Source organism: Topomyia yanbarensis, chromosome 2 (genome assembly GCF_030247195.1).
Source record: "Topomyia yanbarensis strain Yona2022 chromosome 2, ASM3024719v1, whole genome shotgun sequence".
Taxonomy (NCBI): Eukaryota; Metazoa; Arthropoda; class Insecta; order Diptera; family Culicidae; genus Topomyia; species Topomyia yanbarensis.
In genome coordinates this window covers 444202086-444222849 of record NC_080671.1, presented here as the reverse complement: position 1 = coordinate 444222849, position 20764 = coordinate 444202086, and the positions used below count along the sequence as shown (strand labels likewise).

At 42.8% G+C, this 20764-nt stretch overlaps 1 protein-coding gene across 1 annotated transcript in view; it reads left to right on the top strand.

Moving 5' to 3' along the window:
* The window catches only part of LOC131685684 (rab3 GTPase-activating protein non-catalytic subunit), a 36031-nt gene extending 16140 nt beyond the window's left edge, over positions 1-19891 (top strand). Inside the window, exons 3-6 of the mRNA XM_058969567.1 lie at positions 5139-7977; positions 8319-8516; positions 8808-9100; positions 19682-19891. Coding sequence (XP_058825550.1) covers positions 5139-7977; positions 8319-8516; positions 8808-9100; positions 19682-19793 — 3442 coding nt within the window. The 3' untranslated portion in view covers positions 19794-19891. The remainder of the gene's footprint in view (positions 1-5138; positions 7978-8318; positions 8517-8807; positions 9101-19681) is intronic.
* The last annotated feature ends 873 nt before the right edge of the window (positions 19892-20764 follow it).

The window sequence follows — 20764 nt, the reverse complement described above, 5'->3', positions numbered from 1 at the left end:
GAGTGACAGGAAAAAAATGACCCCTATCGGCAAACCCCTGAGTCGATTCCTAGCCCCACCAGGAGTTCTTGCACCAAATTTGAAGCAAATCGGACAAGTCTAACTACCGGACCAACGTGCCTGAAGTTTGTATGGGATTTTTCAACAATTTACATGGAGAAACCCCTCTAGCTCGTATTTTTACCGCTAGGTGGTACTGTATGCATCGTCTCATCACTGTATGTCAAAATAAGAAAGAAAATTTAATTGCATACAACTTTGTCGAAGACTGCTAGTTAATCCGGCTTTGTTAAAAGAAGTTATTAAACTTTTAACGAAGTGATGTCTGAGTCAGTTTTGCATGGGGCCTAAAAGTATCAGTACTCGATTCGTACGAACTAAACCTTTATGTGAAATAATCATTAGGTATAGCTCAATGGTATGTTCAGAAGAATTATAGTAAATAGTACGAGTCATGTTTTGATTAGAAAATTTTAGTTCCACATATTACCGCATAGAGGGCGCCAACACTAACTTTTCAATGAAGAGAGATAGAAATTTGGTGTATTCTACAAAGTTATAGAACAGGCATTTTTCAGTATTTCTTCCAAACATCTTAATACTCTATCTCTCTTCTATAAAAAGTTAGTGGTGGCGCTCTCTATGCGGTCACAAGTGGAGCTAAAATTTTCTAATCAAAACATAACACGTATTATTTACTACAATTGTTTTAAACATACTATTCAGCTAAATCGTACCAATATTTGACAAAAATGTATAGTTCGCGGGACTCGAGTACTGATACACAACCATGCACTGCTAGGCCCCATGCAAAACTGACTCAGACATCACTTCGTTAAATGTTTAACGGACCACTTCAGAGTCAACTGTGGATATTACCTTAGTGTAGAGAACGATTTTTTTCACCGTGCATATGATAGATGCAACCTTCAATTCGCTTCATACCCTAAAGCAAAGCATAACAAATATTTTAGAATGAATATAAAATAAGTATATTCATTCGTACGGAAGATATCCTGTCGAGAACATTGGAGACCTATGACAGGTTCATATAGTATGACGTTATCGTGCGCTGCTATTTTCTAGACAGGTTATCTTCACTAGTACCCTAGAGAAAGCACTCAACTCACCTTGATCCCTTCGTGACAACCGATGAAAGCTTTTCCAATTTATAGAAACTACAAAAACGGCATTAGAGTCGGCTTTTCCTATCCGAGAAAATTATGAAAATATTTCAATGTTTACCTTTATATCGGCAACACCATGAAATGTGCATGCACTGTGTGTATTTTGTAGTAATTTGGTCAGAGCTCCATATTGAATACGTCAAGACATGATTATTAGAGCATAATTAAGTATTTTTGTATACTACAACCTAGACAGCATGCTTTATATTGAACAAAACTGCTTTGACACACATTCATTTTAATTATCGCTCAATAATTGAGTGAAATATACTTGCGTTTCTGGCCATTTATGGTAGATCATTTATTACATTGTGAAAACGTTTTGCCTAAAATTTGATTCCATGGCCATCTAGCTAGTTTTTCTCGTGTTTGTTGACACTAATAGCATCACTTGCATTGCTGTCATGCATTTTATTTAGCTAGCTAATTGAAAAATTTCAATTTCAGGGAACCGATACGAATAAAAATGAATAAATGCATTAGACGATATTTCAGATTTTGGTAGCGCCCGTATCTAATGGGGGCAAATAATCAAAGTACTTCATTCAGATATAAGTATAATCGTTGCTGTTGAAAACTGTGAAATCCAACTAGTGACAATCGTATTTTTTATACTCTATGCAATCAAATCACTACTACGCACCTGCTAGTTGGATTTTATAGTTTTCATCTGTAACGACAATAAATTGGTCCTAAAGGTACTACTTCAATGAAAATAGTTGACTATTCAGTCTGCTCAAAATTGTTGATATCCAATAATAAATAAATAGAGGGTGGCAGTCTACACCGAATCTAATAACGGGTTGAAAACGACGAACAAGGATTATGATCTTACTATCGTTCCTAGGCAAGGATTTGTGCAGAGCTGAACAATTACGAATACTGTGACCAAGTTGATTAAATTATGAGTAATAAACCTCGTACTCATGAAACTAATTGTGTTTCCAAAAAACTAGTTCGCTCCGAATATATAAACGACGTAACATTCGAACGTTTAGTTGGGTAACTATGATTGTTTCTTGGGCATGTTTAGTTTTTGTGATGATTCTTGTTCAAAATTTGGAGATACACTACATCAACTAAAAGAGCCGACAGGTGAACAATGTTCATGATTTCAGGAGCTTAGTCGCGATTTTCGCAATTTCTCATAACATTGCCGAGATATTTTACTCATGAGTTCACTATCGGATTTTTCTGGCAGAGTAGCGTGATTTATGTTCACGATTTATCTATTATACTAGGAATCATGAACCAGTTCATGAATACATGAATAATATTTGTTGATTTTGTGAACTAGCACTGATATTGAATCGTGCCTAATATATTAGGATTCATGATTTACGTTTACGTTCTTCACACTTCTTCTCTATCATGTTTGTGATTCTATGTATTCCAAGTATATTACTGATTTTATCATATCTTTGATTATTATTACGATATCTTTGATAAATTACATGTATGTTATACTTATTTGAACGAGTTGAGTTTTTTAACTAACGGGTGGTAAACGTAAAATTTGTCAAAATTTACCACCAAACTGAGTCAGTGTCTATACACAACTGCTGTCAAAATGTATGCACTGACAACAGTTGGTGTTAGAACCTGACTCAGGTTCGGGGTCAAGCAAAAACGCCAAACAAAACCATGACAGTTTCTTAAAATAAGTGTTCCATGAAACAAAATTAGGTCCTTGCAAAAAGGGCGATAGTGATAATATACTAGAGCCTCGCCCGGTGCTCAGTTCTATAGCGATATAACTAGAACAGGCACTAGCACTGAAAACGCTGTGGCAGCAATCGAATCAAAACAAAACAACATTATTTGATCAGCCACTTTTGACTTTCAAATTTTTTAGGGTTTGTAAAATGAAATCTTTGAAATTTGTGGAAAAACAGTTACAAAAATATGCTTTCGAATCGCGAATCTTTTATTCTTTAGGTTTTTATTGAATTTCTCGAGCCTTGAATATAAAAAAAACTTCATCAGCAATTCACCGTGTCATAGGTAAACGAGTTATAATTTTCACTCCCTTTTCTTGTAAAATACAAAACGAATAGTTTTGCAGACAAATGTGAAAATACGATGACTTTGCGAGAATAGTAGAATATGGTAGATGAATGCCGAAAATGGAAACAATTGACAGCAGAAAAAATGAAAAGGCCACCAGGATCAAATGAATTGAATGGAGGAAATGAATTTAATAGATTAGTCACTTTTGAGTGATTGATTTTTAAATTCATCTACGTAGAAAAATACAAACTTACTACAGATTTCGTATAGTAATAAAATAAAGGTTGTATTTTTGGTATTTAGTATTACTTTGCCCTTCTAGAAAAAGTTCTACTGTCTCTTTGCGTGTACTGATGGAACTCTCTGTCTCTCTTCAGTATACCGTTATCTTTTACTTTGCCTTGTATAAATCCAACAAAATAAGTAACAAAGTATGAGCCACATGATGCTTCGTTCGGTGTCAGCTACGCAGTACTCAAATTATTTTTCGTGCCGTGTTTGTTGCTGAACATTGTATAAACATTTGTCAAAAACGACTTATTCAAATGAAACGCTAGATTTTTGCCTAGCATGTTTTGTCAAAATAATCATAAGGTTTGTTCCAGTACACGGAAGTCACTCCGGAGTAAACATGAGCAAAAAATCGTTGCTCCTTTTTACTCCGGTTTGCTACCAGAAGAAGAAAAAAGAGAAGAAGAGAGTACAGGAACGATTTTCTCCGGAGTACTTCCAGTTTCTCCTGGTACTGGAACAGACCTATAGTAACCAACAGTGTTCCTAGAATATTTTCGCTGTCAACATATTTTTTTCCATTGAAGTGGTACGATGGGGTGGAGATAGCGTAGTTGGTAAATCAATTGCCTTGTACGCAGATCACCTGGGTTAAATTCCCAACCCCGCACATAGGGTTAGAGATTTTTCTGAAAGAGATTTCTCTAACCCGACAAAGAGGCGAATGACCCTAAGGTTAAAACCTCTATAATCAAAATAAAAAAAAAAATAAAAAAATTTGAAGTGGTCCCTTAATAACTTATTTTAATAAAGCCGGATTGACTAGCAGTCTTCTACAAAGTTGTAGACAATTGTAGACTTATAGTGATAATACGATGCATACAGTGCCACCTAGTAGCGAAAATACGAACTAGTGGGTTTTCTTCATGTAAATTATTGAAAAATCCCATACAAACTTCAGGCACGTTGGTCCGGTAGTTAGACTTGTCCGATTTGCTTCAAATTTGGTGCAAGTACTCCTGGTGGGACTAGCGACTCAGGGGTGGGCCGATTATGTTTTCAAAAATTCTTTATTTTTCTGGGCAGTCTAGTGTTGACATTGTTGTTGGATGGACTGACGTACTGCCCTTGCAGTGACCGCGATGGGTATGGCAAGAGGTCAACCCGCGCTGTGTCGGTGGGGTGCTCTGAGTCGTTGTTGCTGGAGGTATCGCGCGGGCTTTTTGAAAAAGTTCGTCGTCTGTTTATGGTTGGGTAAGAATGTGGTTGAGTGTACCTAGTGGAAGCAGGGCCTCCTGTACCTGGCAGCCACCGAAGGTTCATCGCAGAGGTCCGGTACGGTTAGGGCCGGTACAGGAGAGGGCTTTTTCCCTGCGTGAACGATTGTCGTTTTTAGTGACTTTGTGCTGAGGAAAAGGTGGAAATCGTTGCTTCGGTTGTCGCTTGGTGTACGTCGAGGTCCGGAGATGACTGGGTGCCACGAACATCCGGGGTTGAGTTAGGTGGAGATTGAAACAGGTCCAATGAGTTGGTCGTGGTAGTGTTTATGTTGACCGATCAAACTCCTTTAAAGTCGGCCGGACGCGATGAGCGTACAGACACGAATGCCTTGAGCTGTGTTTTAGTGAATGACATTTCCCGTCTCGTCTGCAATTGTAATGAGTGATTTTGACAGCGAAAGTAATCGATTTTTTAACTTCTATCTTACAGATCGTGGTTCGGCGGATCATCGACCCCGCAAGCCCCAGCAGAACCACAACTACCCCCTTCGGAACCACTGGTGTGCCGATTCGGACTGTGCGATCTGCAACGTACGGCCTACTCCGTGTGGGTCGCACCAAATTTCATCCTCGCAGCCGTAGCCGACAATCTGGGACGGGTGATTCTGGTCGATTGCACCAAAGGAATCGCACTGCGCATCTGGAAGGGCTACCGCGATGCTCAGTGTGGTTTCGTTGAAGTGACCGAAAAATTGGCGAAGGATTCGGGCACGACGACGACGACGAAGCAGGATCGACGGAAGGCAATGTTTCTGGTGATCTATGCACCCCGGAGGTCCATGCTGGAAGTTTGGTCACTGCAGAATGGACCGAAGGTGGCGGCATTTGCTGCCGCAAAGAACGGACAGTTGATCTACAATACGCATAGTTTTATGGGGGTCAGTTCGGGAAACAGCAAGGTGAAGTACGGCGGACAGGGTTGTACGTTTTTTGATCCGAGTGATTTTTCGCTGAAGGAGATTAGTATACCGTTTCATTGTGCGCTAAGCGATTCCAAGTCGAAGACGGCGAAAGATTTGCATTTATTGAAGAGACTGAAGATTTGTTTGAAATCTGGTGATGGAAGTGAGTTGGAAGAGCAGCAGGAAGAGATCGAGATGTTTAGGAGTTTCGAGACGGATGAGATTAAGTTGCAGTGCGTGGAGATGTTGGCCAAGCATCGGAAGATTAGGGCAAGGTTGTTTCTTAGAGCAGTTGAAATATTCGGAGGTTTTGATGAGGAAGTGGAAACGTTAGTGTCGGAAGAAGAACACCGAGTAAGTCACTTGAGGTCAGTGTGTGAAAATTATAGGAAATTAACAATGTTTTACCTATTCCTGACTGGTGAGAGGGATGTTAGTGAACCGGAAATTGCATGTGAAAAATCCGTGCCATCGGAGGAAACAACTGAATCCGGTGAAGGCGAAGAAAGGAAAGATAGTGAAGAGATCAGTCTGAAAAACTCTGCGGTAGACACAGCCGAAGAGGTAGTCAAATTATCCGAACTGGAACTGGCCTCGATCGAGAAACTGTTAGCAATGAACGGATCGCTCGAAGGACCAGTACCAACGCGAGTTACTTTTGAGGATTCCACAGCCAAAAGCAATACGTTCCAAGAATATCTGTCATATTTTAATGTTTCTAATGAAGGCCTTATTTTGCTCAAAGAAAACTCCACTAGTCTGTACAGTTCACTGGGGAAGATCATCTTCGAAGAAGTGTATCAAAGCAGTCAAGCACGGCTGGCTGGATTTGTTTTAGCTGCTTCCGCGTCCGAAATCATTCATGAAGATTTGTTGAAACTATTTCTAGCATTTTGGTTGCGACTTCCGTTCGCCTACCGTGACATTGCCGAGTTAGTCGAAGGTTTGAACAAATTCAACCAAGTTCTGCGAAGAATTTGTCAACTGGCGAAGGATAAGATAAGGTACGAAAATAACACAATCTGTCTCTGGTGGCAAAATGCCCGAGAATATTTGTTGGAGTCTCCGTGTGCTCTTCGGGGCCTTTTGGCGGCGATTATGTGTCGCAACGAAGCGCTGAAATATGAAGAGAGTAGCGACGAAGAAGATTATCAGTTCGAAGAAGTTTCTCAGGAGGCTTGCCAGTGGACCCTGCTGATAGGAGAGCTGGACGATGTTGCTGTCCTGGGAACGATACTTTCCGAGTGCCTAAAGTGTTCAAACGTCATATACCCATGTTTAAAGTATCAAAAACCGGATGTCAGTCTAAAGGAGATATTAAAAGGTGGTCAGGGAATTGTTGCCGAAATGGTTGCGAAGTGGGTCGCCGCTAGTGGAATCGATCCGGAGAAGTTGGTGATCGAAATTCCCGACGAAGCTGTCGAAAACGAACAAGCTGGAGTTCAGGAACCTGCTGCCAGTGAAAGAAAAGAACGAAAACGTCTTCAGATGATCAAACAGGACTTGTTGCAGACTAGCGAGTACGGCGGAAGCATTGAATCCGAATTGGATCCGTTGCTGTACAATTTGAGCATTCTTCGACGACATTTCCCGTTCAGTTTGGACAGTGGCACACTTCTCTGTCACCTAGCATGGGAATACATTTGCGACTGGAGTAAAAACATGGCAAACATCAGCTGCCTGTCGGCTGGTCTGGCCTGCCTCAAGGCCGTACCGCGACTCCAGCACTCTATGAAGCATGGTCTGTGTTGTATGATTTGGAACGCCCACCTAAAAATTCCACTAGAAGCAACGAGAAAGCTCGTCAACAAAGTCGGTCGTCTGCCGAAGGAAAAACTGTGTCTCCAAGACATTGGAATATCCGATGCTTTGGTTCCGCAGTTTCTTGAAAACTGTCTCGAGTTCCTCGACCATTTTTCCCAATCGATTGACCACGACAAGCTGGAGCTACGCTTCGAGGAACTACTTCAGGATGGACCTATCCCTCTGACAGCGCTGGCAATCCAACAGAATGCCGCCAATATGGCCCTTCTAAAACTACATCACGAGTTGGCTACTGTACTGCTAATTCTCACCTCGTTCAACGTAAAGTACCAGAAACCGATTCAGCAGTTCTTCGACGGAATGGCTAACCAGTCCTTTTTTGCTGAAATCAACCGACAGCTACCGTACACATTGCCGAAGGCCGATCTGCTCCTGAAGCGGGCCCGGTTTGAGTTTCTGTGCAAAACCATAACCGCATCGATGGACCTGATCCGGGAGGATTTGGAGAATGTGTTCTACACCGAGCATATCGCCTGGATGGAACGGATCGAGCAGCTGTCCGAGGTGTGGGAGATTAGTACGACGGAGCTGAAAAAACATCAGGTGAGCGATAATTAATTTGTGTTTCGATTCAGTTTGGTCTTTGTCAATATACAATCAAAGCTCCTTTAACAATCAGACCCGACTAGTCGTTTCAACTGTACACAGGTTCGGTGTATCATTTTCGGATTTGGTGGCACAATCAGCTGAAAGCTACTTACGAGGACACACGAATATCATTTTTTCCTACTAATGAAATTTCGCAGTTGTAGTTGACAAACGTTCCGCAAAACTTTTAGGCAATAAGGCTCAAAAAATGACAGAATAGCCGAACAATTTGTATGCCAAACGACGAAGCACTCATGTAAATAACACCCAATATATTTTTTCTCCCCCTCCTCCAGATTGTGGAACTGTACTCCCACGGATGGGACACGTACGCCGAAGAGCTACTGGAGAACATCGTTCCGGATCAGGCTCTCGGGAATTTGCTGCTCGCAATCGCCGGTCGCCGGTTGGCCATTTACACCAAGGCCAACCCTCGCGTGTGGAGTCAAGTGGCAGCCGTCGGTCCCCTGCTGACTGACTACCTGGATACCCTCGTAAGTGTTGGCAAAGTTTATTATGTTAACAAGTAGCACGAGGCGCACCGTTTCGATTGTGTACCCTAGGGGTAAGGAATTTTGCGTTTTTTTTTGACCTTGGTGGCAAAATCAGTGGGAAGTTGTCACACTGATTTTACCACCCATTTTCGCCAGATGATGAAAATCATTCAATCTAACGCATTAGCCGCTTAATTTAATATCTTTCTTCACTAATTAGACCCTCGTGGACCAACCTCTAATCTTTGTTCTGACATTTCCCCCGCTTTCTTCCATTCCATCCGCGCAAAGATCTCGTCGGAAAATCATGGCCCACAGTTGCGATTTGCTGAAGGTAACGATGCTGCCAACGCATCTGGAGAGATTTCCATTGGCAAGCTGTCGAAACTGGTGGAAAAAGCATTTCGCTGTCTGACCTCTTCTTCTACAGCGGCGGCAACGATGACAACGGCGACAGCGATGACGGCGGGAACGGCCGCACCACCCACTGCATCATCGAACCGAAACAGTAGCTCAAATAAAACCAAAGAACTCCGGATAGCTGGTCTGCTGTTCGATGCCTGTGCCACCATTAAAGAGCTGAGGTAATTTTGTCGGGACTGTTTGCTCTTAGTGTAGCAACAGATTAATCTGTATAAGTGACAGCGGTGGCAAATTTGATTTTGATCGTGGGAACAATTGACACTTCACGCAATTTAGTCTTCGGGTTTGTAATAGGTAAACTTTCGAAACAATTAAGTTGTAAGGAGAAAGTAATGTTTCGTGTTTAATTACATTGGGCGAAACCTTCTCAAAATAGGTACATCATTTAACACACCCTGAAAAAGGAACTGAATTTCACATACGCTGCCTGGGATGTAAGCTCATTCGCCAATGTTGATGTTGCATCACGTCTGTCCAAACTAGGATATTACCCGTTGTTTACGCTAATCAGTCATGCTACAACTAGGTAGAATTGTTATCATGTTCGATGTTGTTCGTGTATACATTGTACATAACAAAATTTTGAAAAGGGTCATAATATTCCTCAGGATGGCAGAAAACGAACACCGGGAAGTCTTTAAATTCAACTCGTGACATTGAACAAAAGGCTGGCTTGAGCATCAACGTTCCCTCAAATTAGTATGCCGATAAGGCAACACGAAAAACGATGACCAATTCAGCGAATGACCACTGTAAAGTGCCCAAATGAACATTTAATTTTCGTGGAACGTGGTCCGGCATAATAATGAGAGGTTAAGGGCGGCAATTAACGAAACTGCAAACTGGGTCGATTGCGAATTTATCTGAATTTTTTAATTAGGTCAACAGGATTTAAAAAAAACAGTGGGGGTGTTTGGTATATGTTTTTTTTTATTTTATGAGGTAATGACAGTAATCCAAGGTCTTTGCCTCATTAAAGATTATTAAGGAGAGTTCACCTCGCTTAAGCCACAGGTTCGATGCCGCCTTGTCGACGTACGTCTACTTCAACTGGTAGGAGTGGCCACCATACACAGCTTTCTGCTCCAACTCTGCAATCTTCTCCTCCTCAGTCAAGGTTAAGGTTGTAGTTTGCTTGTGCTAGGTGAAGTGCGCTTTTGCTACTGTCCACAGCACAAACTGCATAATATACTCAATGTCGGTTGACATTTTTCACAAAGTATTCTTGCAGTCATCGCACCTGCGCTACTCATAGCGGAGCTCAAGCTTGAGGTCGGTGTGGCTAATCCCGAGGATCTGCCGTAATCCAAGATACTTATACGATTCGCCACCAATCATCTTGCTTCGTCGATCTTCTAGCCACATATCGGCATTTCTCCGAACCAAACTTCATGCCGATATCGCCACTACTCCTTTCGACTAATTTAATTACTACACCCAGCCGTTCCTCAGAGTCAGCATAGATCTTGAGATCGTCCATGTAGAAGGTATGGGTTACCTCATTCGGTGAGTGTTCTCTATACTTTATCTGATAACCATGCCCGTTTCGATTGAGTGTCCCATTGAGCTGGTACATCGTCAAACAAAACCAAAGCGGGTTAAAGGAATCCTTGGGATGTCCTGGCAGATGCGGAGCGTTCTAGACCGCAACACGTCTTCCTCACTTCTGAGCTACAGTGTAGTCGTACACCTCTCCATCTTTTGCCGCGGGAACCCCATGACTACAGGATCAACTTATTACATCTCCAAAACCTTGGCTATATTAAGGTTTTGTTGACACATTGCTAGACAGGTAATTGGTCTGCAGTTTGATGGGTTGGACGTGTTGCTGTCCATGGGGAGGAGAGTTGTGGTATCACGGGTGATGAAATCCGGCAATAAGCGTGGTTCGCGTAACATCCGGCACGTTTGTTCGAGATCCGACTCTCCAATCTCCACTGCCATGGAAGTACTCGCCTTTCCCAGTGCTGTTGGGGCTGGTCGCCCCTAGGTGTAAGCCGGTATCTTAAACATCTAATGGTTACCACTGCAGCACAGAATACTATTAGCCAGACTTCTCATGAACGTCGACAAGTTTGTACCTTTGTACAAAATTTCGTGCACGTGTTCAACCTCAAACATGCTTCGTCTCGATGTACAGGTTCGTCTCGAACATCGAACCCAAGCGAACTCTAGTTCAAACATCCATGTACGAACCCCGGGTGCGTACACGAGAATAATTCGCACAAGGCAACCGGGGTCAACGCTAGTGGTGATGAGAGTGAGAAAGAGAAAACTGGTGCCACGAATTTGTGTGTACGCACAGGTTATGGTGGGACTAGGAATCGAATCAGGGGTGGGCCAGGGGTGGGCCAATTTTTTTCCTGTCACTCTAATGTACTACGCTCTCCTTAGTAGAGAACAATTTTGGTAAAAACTATTTTTTTTCTTTTCTTTGTTCTCCTTTATGGAGAAATATTGCATAGTGCATATTGCATTGGCCTGCCAAGTCCAACCAAATGTTTCGATTTCATTAGTTCTCATCAGCTTAAAATGAGCTTTTTTTCTTGCGGGACATTACGCTTGACTAGAGGTTTGCTCAGGAACGCAAATTGTGTCTCCGTTTTTTGGAACCGGGGAGTCGATTTTTTCGACATCCATCTCATCTTGAGGCGAACCATCGTCAGGGAAAGTCATTTTTGCACGGGCCTCCTGCCCAGTGCACTTTAGTGGGTTAACGGAGAAATAAGAACGTAATAGAATAGCGCCACTTATCTTTTCTAACGATATCCAGGCAGCTCACAGGATGACAAACACTGCCACAGCTCTACTGGTTGAATAATGGCTAACGTACACACACAAAAGAATAATGAGTTTCAAAACCTCGAAGAGACGGAAATTTGCGAATTTTGTTACAATGGGCATAAAACTCGATTTACGAGAGTTGATGGGGTCGCTGATTACGATTCTGATGTCAGAATCAGCGACCCCGAAAACCCCCTTGTAATCCGTTTTAGGCCAATATAAAAAACATGAAATTTAGTCAAACACAGTCGCCATTTTGGATCCGCGTCGAATTAGAGCTTCAAAGGAAGTTTCTGGATGAGCAACAAAAGCTATTCAATGCCACCGTAGAGGATGAGATAAGGTCCCAGAAGAGCCGTGTGAGTCGCCGCTCTACCCAAAATCGGGTGAACGAATGGCTGGGTTCAACAGCAGAAGGCGCAGTGGGAGGAAACCGCGTACCACTAGCATCCACCCACACCGAACTCGGGCCACCAGGGAGAGTAGCGGACATTGTAGTAAACCCATCGATGCAATGGCAAGAGGGCCAGAGTATTCTCCAGGAACAACCAACGTTAGGGAAGCCGCAGCAACTGGAGGAGAATCTAGATGCTGATAAACACAAACTAGCTGAGCAGCAAATAGCTGATTTACAGGAACAGCTGGAGCAATGCAAGAAGCTACTCACTGGACTGCAACTGACATCAAGTATACAGGTAAACTCTTCAGGTGCTATTGCCAAATCCCGTCCGAAAGCCCCTGAAATAGAAAACCGTTATGCCTTTGAAAATAACTTTAGTTACCAGACCTTTTTAACAAATCTCCGCACGACCAATACTAATATGCTTCATAATCAGTCTCGTCGCGTGTAGCAGGGTCACATATTCGCACCTGCCGGCACGCATAATTTGTATAAAACTGCGAATCAGCACAATCAGTCCTTTCTTCCGCCCAAAACACAAGTGAATTTTCCCCCAACACAGCATCCAACTCCGCAGCAGCTTGCTGCGCGACAGTCCCTGGCTCGTGATCTCCCATGCTTTTCCGGAAATCCGTCGGAGTGGCCAATGTTCATGTCCAACTACAATTACACTACGGAAGCTTGCGGTTATACATATGGTGAGAATATGATTCGGCTTCAACGGTGCCTCAAAGGACACGCGCTCGAGACCAACCGCAGTCGTTTGGTGTTGCCACAGGCGGTGCCGCACGTCATCGAAACGCTTCGCATGCGGTATGGGCGATCAGAGGTGCTGATAAACTCGCTGCTGCGAGAGGTGCGATCGATTCCAGCTCCCAGCTCGGACAAACTAGAAGGATTAATTGAATATGGGATGGCGGTGCAAGCATTGTGTGATCACATAGAAGCTGCGAACGAACAAGCGCATTTGGCGAATCCCACGCTTTTACAGGAGCTTGTGGGAAAGCTACCAGCAGATCAAAAACTGTTGTGGGCTGGATACAAACGTGGCGTAGGGAATGTGAATCTGCGAACATTCTGCGACCATATGGTTGACATCGTTCGCGACGCATCGAGTGTTGTACTCTACGAACCTGATGCGGGAAAAACAGCGAGCAGAGACAAGTCGAGAAGCAAAGGGTACGTGAACTTGCACACGGCCGGCAGTAAGGACACAACATCGCCTGGATGTCATTATTGTAGTAAGCAGGGTCACTGTCTTCGAGAGTGCAACGAGTTCAAAGGCCTCAGCGAGGATGATCGATGGCGAAAAGTTCGTGAACTACGATTATGTCAGATTTGCCTCTTCAGGCATGGGCGACGAAGCTGTCGTAGCAACAGTCGGTGCACTGTCGATGGCTGTCAATATCGCCACCATCCTCTCCTACGTTCGACGAGGAAGGCCGGGAGAGTTCCGACGGTGGAACTTGCAGAAAACCACGCTCACTGTTACCTAGATTCAAGCTCGCTATTTCGGATCGTTCCTGTTACAGTTTACGGAAACTCTAAAGCCATCGATGTGTTTGCCTTTTTAGATGAGGGATCTACACAGACGCTAATTCAAGACGAGTTAGCAATGCAGCTTGGTCTTGATGGAAGTCCGCAGCCACTTTGCCTTCATTGGACTGGCGACGTGTCTCGAAGGGAGACGGATTCGAAAAAGGTTTGTTTCAAGATCGCAGGAACAGGACACAGCCAAAAGTTCAAAATAGCAGAAGCACGAACTGTCGATCGCCTTAACCTGCCCAGCCAGAGTTTCCACCTAGAAGTAGCGGAAAGTAGATTCAAGTACCTGAAAGGAATACCACTGCAGAGTTACGCGAGCGTCGTACCAAAACTTTTAATTGCAATCGATAACCTACGACTAGCCCTGCCTTTGAAGGTGAAGGAAGGAGACGGCACTGGACCTGTAGCAGTAAAAACGAGACTTGGGTGGTGTGTATTCCGTCGCCAGGTGGACGAACCCGATAAGATTCATAGTTTTCATATATGTGAATGTACTTCTAACGGTGAGTTGCATGAAGCAATGAAGCAGTTTTTTGCGTTCGAGCAAGCGAGTGTTAAGGTACCGGATTCAATGATATCGGATGAAGATCAACGCGCACAATATCTCTTAGAGACTACCACCAAACGGGCGGTGCGCCGTTTGAAGTGCCTTGAACGACAGATGGAGCGCAACCCTGTATTGAAAGAGAATCTTCATCGTCAGATTCGAGAGTATGGCGAGAAGGGTTATGCACATCGAGCGACAGAAGATGAGTTATCGAGAGCGGACCCGTACAGAGTATGGTACCTTCCTCTGGGGGCGGTAACCAATGCGAAAAAACACGGAAAGGTTCGTGTTGTCTGGGATGCGGCAGCCAAGGTAGACGGCGTATCGCTCTATTCCGTGCTATTGAAGGGTCCGGATAGACTAGCATCATTGCCCGACATTCTCTACCGTTTCCGATTGTACCAAGTGGCCGTGAGCGCCGACATTCAAGAAATGTTTCACCAAGTGCGCAACACGAGAAGTCGATAAGCACTCGCAGCGATTCTTATGGCGTTTCGATTCTCCTAAAGATCCCGTAATCTACCTTATGGATGTTGCTACGTTCGGCTCCACATGTTTACCGGCCTCAGCTCAATATATAAAGGACCTCAACGCGAAGGAGCACTCCGAGATGTTTCCGAGAGCAGTGCAGGGTATTGTCGACAGCCATTATGTCGATGATTATCTTGAAAGCTTTGGAAGTGAAGAAGAAGCACGGCAGGTAGCAGCAGAAGTTCGACTAGTACATCGAAATTGCGGCTTCACGTTGCGTGGATGGCGATCAAACAACGAAAATATCCTTGATCGTCTGGGCGAGCCCAGAACCGAGGACTGCAATACCCTCTGTCTAACCGGGACTGCAGCAACTGAACGCGTTTCTTGCATCTTTCAGAAGACAACTGGCCGAAGTCAGTGAAACCGTCGGTAACAACCACCGAGGAAATGCGTCCTTCGGTATTTCTTCACGTGGAGGCCGGACCTTTGATCGATTACAACCGCTTTTCCCGTTGGGAGAGATTGCATCGAACGATAGCTAACGTGAACCGTTTCTGGAACAACGCCCGAGGCACAGGACGTAAGTATTCTGGACAACTGGTGTACACGGATGAAGTGATAACGCTAACAAGAAACACAGCTCTACCACTGGAGCAAAGGAAGTCGTTAGATACCGGTAGTGACCTGTACCAATACGTGCCGGTGTTGGACGATCGCGGATTGCTTCGTCAATGTAGTCGGGTCAGGAAGGCTAAACAACTGCCTGTTGATGCGCGGTACCCTATAATATTGCCAAAGGATCATCCTGTAAAACTGCTTCTGATCGACTGGTACCATCGCGCATATTATCACGCCAATCATGAAACGGTACTCAACGAGATGCGGCAGGTGTATATGATCTCGAGGCTCCGGACTGTGGTGAGGAAAATTTCCCGGGTGTGCCAAGTCTGTAAAATCCGAAGAGCTCACCGCCAAATACCCCTGATGGCTCCGTTACCTGCAGCCCGGCTTGCTGCCCATGATCGTCCCTTCACATATACAGGACTTGATTATTTCGGACCAATGCTGGTGAGAGTCGGGAGGTCGAGCGTAAAGAGATGGATCGCTCTCTTCACCTGTCTCACAATTCGTGCAGTACATCTGGAGATAGCCTACAGCTTATCCACCGTGTCCTGTATTTCCTGCGTTCGAAGATTTGTGTCTCGACAAGGTTCACCGATTGAATTTTTCACCGATAACGGGACCAATTTCCAGGGAGCGGAGCGCATTCTACGAGAGCAGATCAGTGAGGGAGTGTCAGCAACATTTACTAATGCATCAACAAAATGGACGTTTATTCCGCCAGGGACTCCTCACATGGGTGGTGCGTGGGAGCGCTTAGTACGATCGGTAAAAAACGCGATGGGGCATGCGTACTTGGGCAGGAATTTTGACGATAAAGGACTGCCTACGATGGTCGTGGAGGCGAAAGGGCTGGTAAATTCTAGGCCTCTAACGTACTTGCCGATTGACTCTGAGGAATCGGAGGCGTTCACGCAAAATCACTTTCTGCTCTGAAACTCGAGCGGGGTCAAGCAGCCGGTAGTGCCCGTAGCTTCTCAGACTAGAATCTTACGAGATACATGTGTTCAAATCCAACAGAATCTGGGCGTTTTCTGGAAACGATGGGTGCCGGAATATCTGCCGGTGATTCGCAGACAGTCAAAATGGTTCGGTGAAGTAAAGGCTGTTGCCGAAGGAGATTTGGTGCTGATCGTCGAAGAAACGAAGCGAAACGGATGGATCCTTGGTCGTGTGGTTACCGTTATGAAGGACAGCGAGGGTAGAGTGCGCCAGGCGATCGTACAAACGCCGAATGGGCAGCTGCGTCGTCCTGTATCCAAGTTAGCGCTACTGGATGTCGAAGGAAGTGAACGTGCAGTCTTGACTGGTGGCAAGATACACCCGGGGGAGGATGTTGACGCAGCCGATGGTTCGGCAACCCTGCCGGCATGACGATACTCATACATACGAGTCAGTCTGTCAGGCACAGCATAAAGCAGGAACTGTCAGGTTGAAGGGAGAAGAAATAAAACGTGGTTGATTTTGGTCGTATGTATTAAAATTAAACGATTAATTTAAGTCTTGAGGATAAGGCTAAGAGTAAGGCGCACTAAATTGTAAGTTTTTCTTATTAAATTTAATGAATTGTCCTAACTTGAATTACACCTACAGTTGAAGCGTGAATATACGACTTTTGAAAAGTGGAGCCTACTTAATTTGAGAAAACCGCAGCGGAGTTTTGATTTTACCCAAATTCCCCGGAGAAATTAAATAACCTAAGGCGATTTAAAGCTACACTTTTGTGAAATCCCGACAAAAAACAAAATTACGTCTTTGTCCAACGAGCTTCGTTGTTGTAGTGAATTATGCCCCCTTGATGTGGTGAAGTTTACCTCCCGCAAAAGTGCCTTTTGCCTTGCCCATTTTTCATAATGTAGTTATTTTGAAGCATTGCAAATTTTACATGTTTTTGAACATTTTGCAAAGCGTTATGATGGCGATTACAGGGGAAATGCTGGTTGAATGATATTTATTAGATATTCCCAATTAATGTTCTATATCTAAACTATGATCATATTTCCTAGAGGGCACGTTTTACCCCATGTTTTCATAAATATTAGTATACTCAAACCTTAACCAAGCAGGTATCTTAGAATGGAATTTTCACAATAACCCTGCAATTGTCACGTATGATAATCGACAACGAATTCAGTACCAGAACATGACTTTTTATGGAGCTTTTCACTTGTGTATTCGCGATATTCACAAACAAAATAAGTAAAATTCACATTAAATCATTTAGCCGCACATAAAATAAGCCGGGCTTAATGTGGATACAATTAATCTGGTTTTATGGATCGTTATTTAACTGTGTTTATAGCATGATGATACGTAAAACCGAGTAGTAACTTGTATCAAATCATCAACAAAAATCATAATATCAGCAATCCATTATTTCCGTTATTTTTGGTAATTGTACATCCTACAGAATTGGATACAAAATTGTTGTACATAATTTCAATCAGATATCGCAATAATCTTATTTTTCCATTCAGTACAATGGCAGATATTCACGTTCAAAAATATTCTCCGGGTGGGAGATTTTTGTTACAATTGTTCCTACTTTCTAACACGGAGCTGCACAAATTAATCCACGGAGATGAATCCTAATAATCCTTCCTTCTCTCCCGGTGTTGACATATAGTTTGCGGACATCTGACAAGTGGACTTGCTGAAACCGACTGAAATGACAATTCTTTCTGATCAAGATTTGCGGCTCGGTGCTATCTTACATTCATCAGAAATGAAAATGATGGCCTCTGCTAGTAGCACTATCGACCAATCGTGTACAGCTCACAAATATTTCTCGGTATGGTGCAGCCATCCGTTCGCTTTTCATCATTTAAGTGTTCGGTTGGTGCGCCATATTGACGGCTCTGACCGAGATGAGCCTAAAATTTTCTCGATTTTTGGTAGTTTTTGAAAGATTTTTTAAAACACAGTATTTTTGGTATTAATGCATGTTATACATACTCCAAATTTCAATACTACATTGTGCAACATATTTTCGATAAAATTGCCTTATACCTCAAATCATTCTATTAAGTACGATGGAAGTTATTAACGTTCAAAATCTGACGCGACTGCCACAGCCAATATTTTGAAACGGGACCCCCATATTGAAACGTTAGAAGTATTCTATTTCAATGCCACTATTAGCAATGAAAAAAAATCGCATTGCAAAGCGTTAAAACTCATGTCGGTTGGAATCACAATGTCGTTCATACCACAAAGTTGGCATCAACTGAACCATATCCTGCGAATTGAAGCAAATGGGAATTCTAATACCACGAAAATTTTCTCATTTTGTTCGACACTGTATTTGTTGAGCCAGCTATACAAATTGACTTTATTAAGATTGGATAATTTGTTTCTGTCTCGATGAAATCGTAAAGTGATTATATCTCTTCTAGAAATATGTTCAATGATTAAAACTGAAGTTACACATACCGAGTGCTATTCAATATTGAATTTTCGAAATTAGAACAGGATGAAGCTCCAACCATAGATAACAGACGTTTAGAGTCGCATGTGAAATGTGTGTTAACGCCTACCATATCAAATAAAGCGAGCGACCTTAACACATTCAGCGAGTAGGTGGCGCAGCGATAGATGTTATACCTTCTATAGACCTATCTACTTGCATTAGTATTGAGCCGTTTTGACGTTTGAATTTGAGGAGCACAAATCGATGGTTTTGGAGACAAACAAACCACTTCTGGGATAGCATAAAATTGTATAAAAACGTGGGATCTAAACGTGTTTTAAACGTCAGATATTTCAATACAATTGAAGCGCAATCCGTCCAGCTACACTGAGAAACAAAAATATGCATAGTTAGAATACTTTCTATTCCCGTCTCTTTTCTTCTGCTGTGATTTTTATGCCTTTTCATGCATATACTCCTAGTAAGCATTCAATAAGTGGATAGACCGAATATGTCCAATGCATAAAAATTACAGCAGAACAACATCTGTTATCTGTGCAACTAATGTAAATAAACAAGCAATATCAAAGTAGGCCGGTTTCATCCTACGCAAGAGAGCGACGTCTTGAATTGTTAGTCAAATAAAGGATCATAGCAGAAGAACACAATCGCATGACCGCAGCAGGGATCGGGAAGCGTATGCTTTTCATTCTCAGTCAGCTGAGTCAGTTCTGTAAGAATTTTATTTGTACCTACATTTGTTGGTACTCTATATAAATCTACACAGCAAAACGAAGAAAACAACCCGAAGGCTAAATAAAACAGTGATACAAAAAATAGTATAAATAGCACAAACCCAGAAAACCAATCACAGTACCCACGATTCAAGTCCTTAATCCTTCAGTGGTTCACGGCTCGTTAATTTCAATTTAAGTTTTTATTTACCTCCCGCAAATGGGCAGTACAGGCAACGAAAGCAGCAACGGCAACAGCAGCAATATGAAACGTACCAATAATAGGGAGGATTTCGAAACCACACCCAACCAGAAGAAGACGAAATTAAGCTTAGCTTAAAGTTTCACTAACTAAATACAGACGTTGCTAGATGCATAGCATGCTTTGCAGATCAGGCACATCAAGAATTGAATATATGTACATGTATTATCCTGTTATTTAATTGAGTGATTGCTTGCAACTATACCGGATGGAATAGGATGAAAGAAGGCCGCTTTTGGGGACGGACTCAAAATGATGACAGCAGCTAAATTTTCTGTCCAATATGTTTCTAGTTGCCCGTACATACTTTGTAACGGTAAGTACTCAACTTTGTAAATAAAGCGATACGGGTAAGAATTTAAATTAGACGTAAGTAAATATGAACATCAACATCAAACGCTTGCGTGCGTACAAGAAGTAATAGAAGCTCAAGCGATTTGATGCTGAATGTATAGCAAACATAGTGACATTTACCATCCATCAAAAGATTGTCTCATCATCAGTCAAAATGTATTAGTCATACATTAGCAATCGAGATTTCTGGATGTAAATTCACCCGCTCTACGTTCCGCACAATATGTGTATTTAACGATTTGGATCCATGAATGTTGAATTCCGCCTGTCCCGCAAGTTGGTTTGTCGTTATTCAAGATTCTCATCATTTTAATATAAAATTCTTGATCATTCTTTCCAACTCCCCTCGTAATCGTTATCATGGTTCTGTTTCGGAGGATGATTAAGTTTCTCAATCTTTGTCTATTCATCTAGTGTGTGTGTATAAAATCTACCTCCCACTGACTGGCAGTTCTTATGCAGTGATATACGTATTTGTTATTGGGGGTTATTCTGACGGTCACTTTCGGTGAGGTGACACAAATCTCACGTGACTAAGGTGATCGGAAATTTTCGAGTCACCTCACTTAAAGTGAGAGATGTCACTGAAGTGACAAATTTTGTCACATTAGGTGACTAAGAGAATATGGAAAGTGACTTCAATGAGGTGACTTTTGGAATAAGAAAAACGATGCAACTAATTTTAATTTTAATGG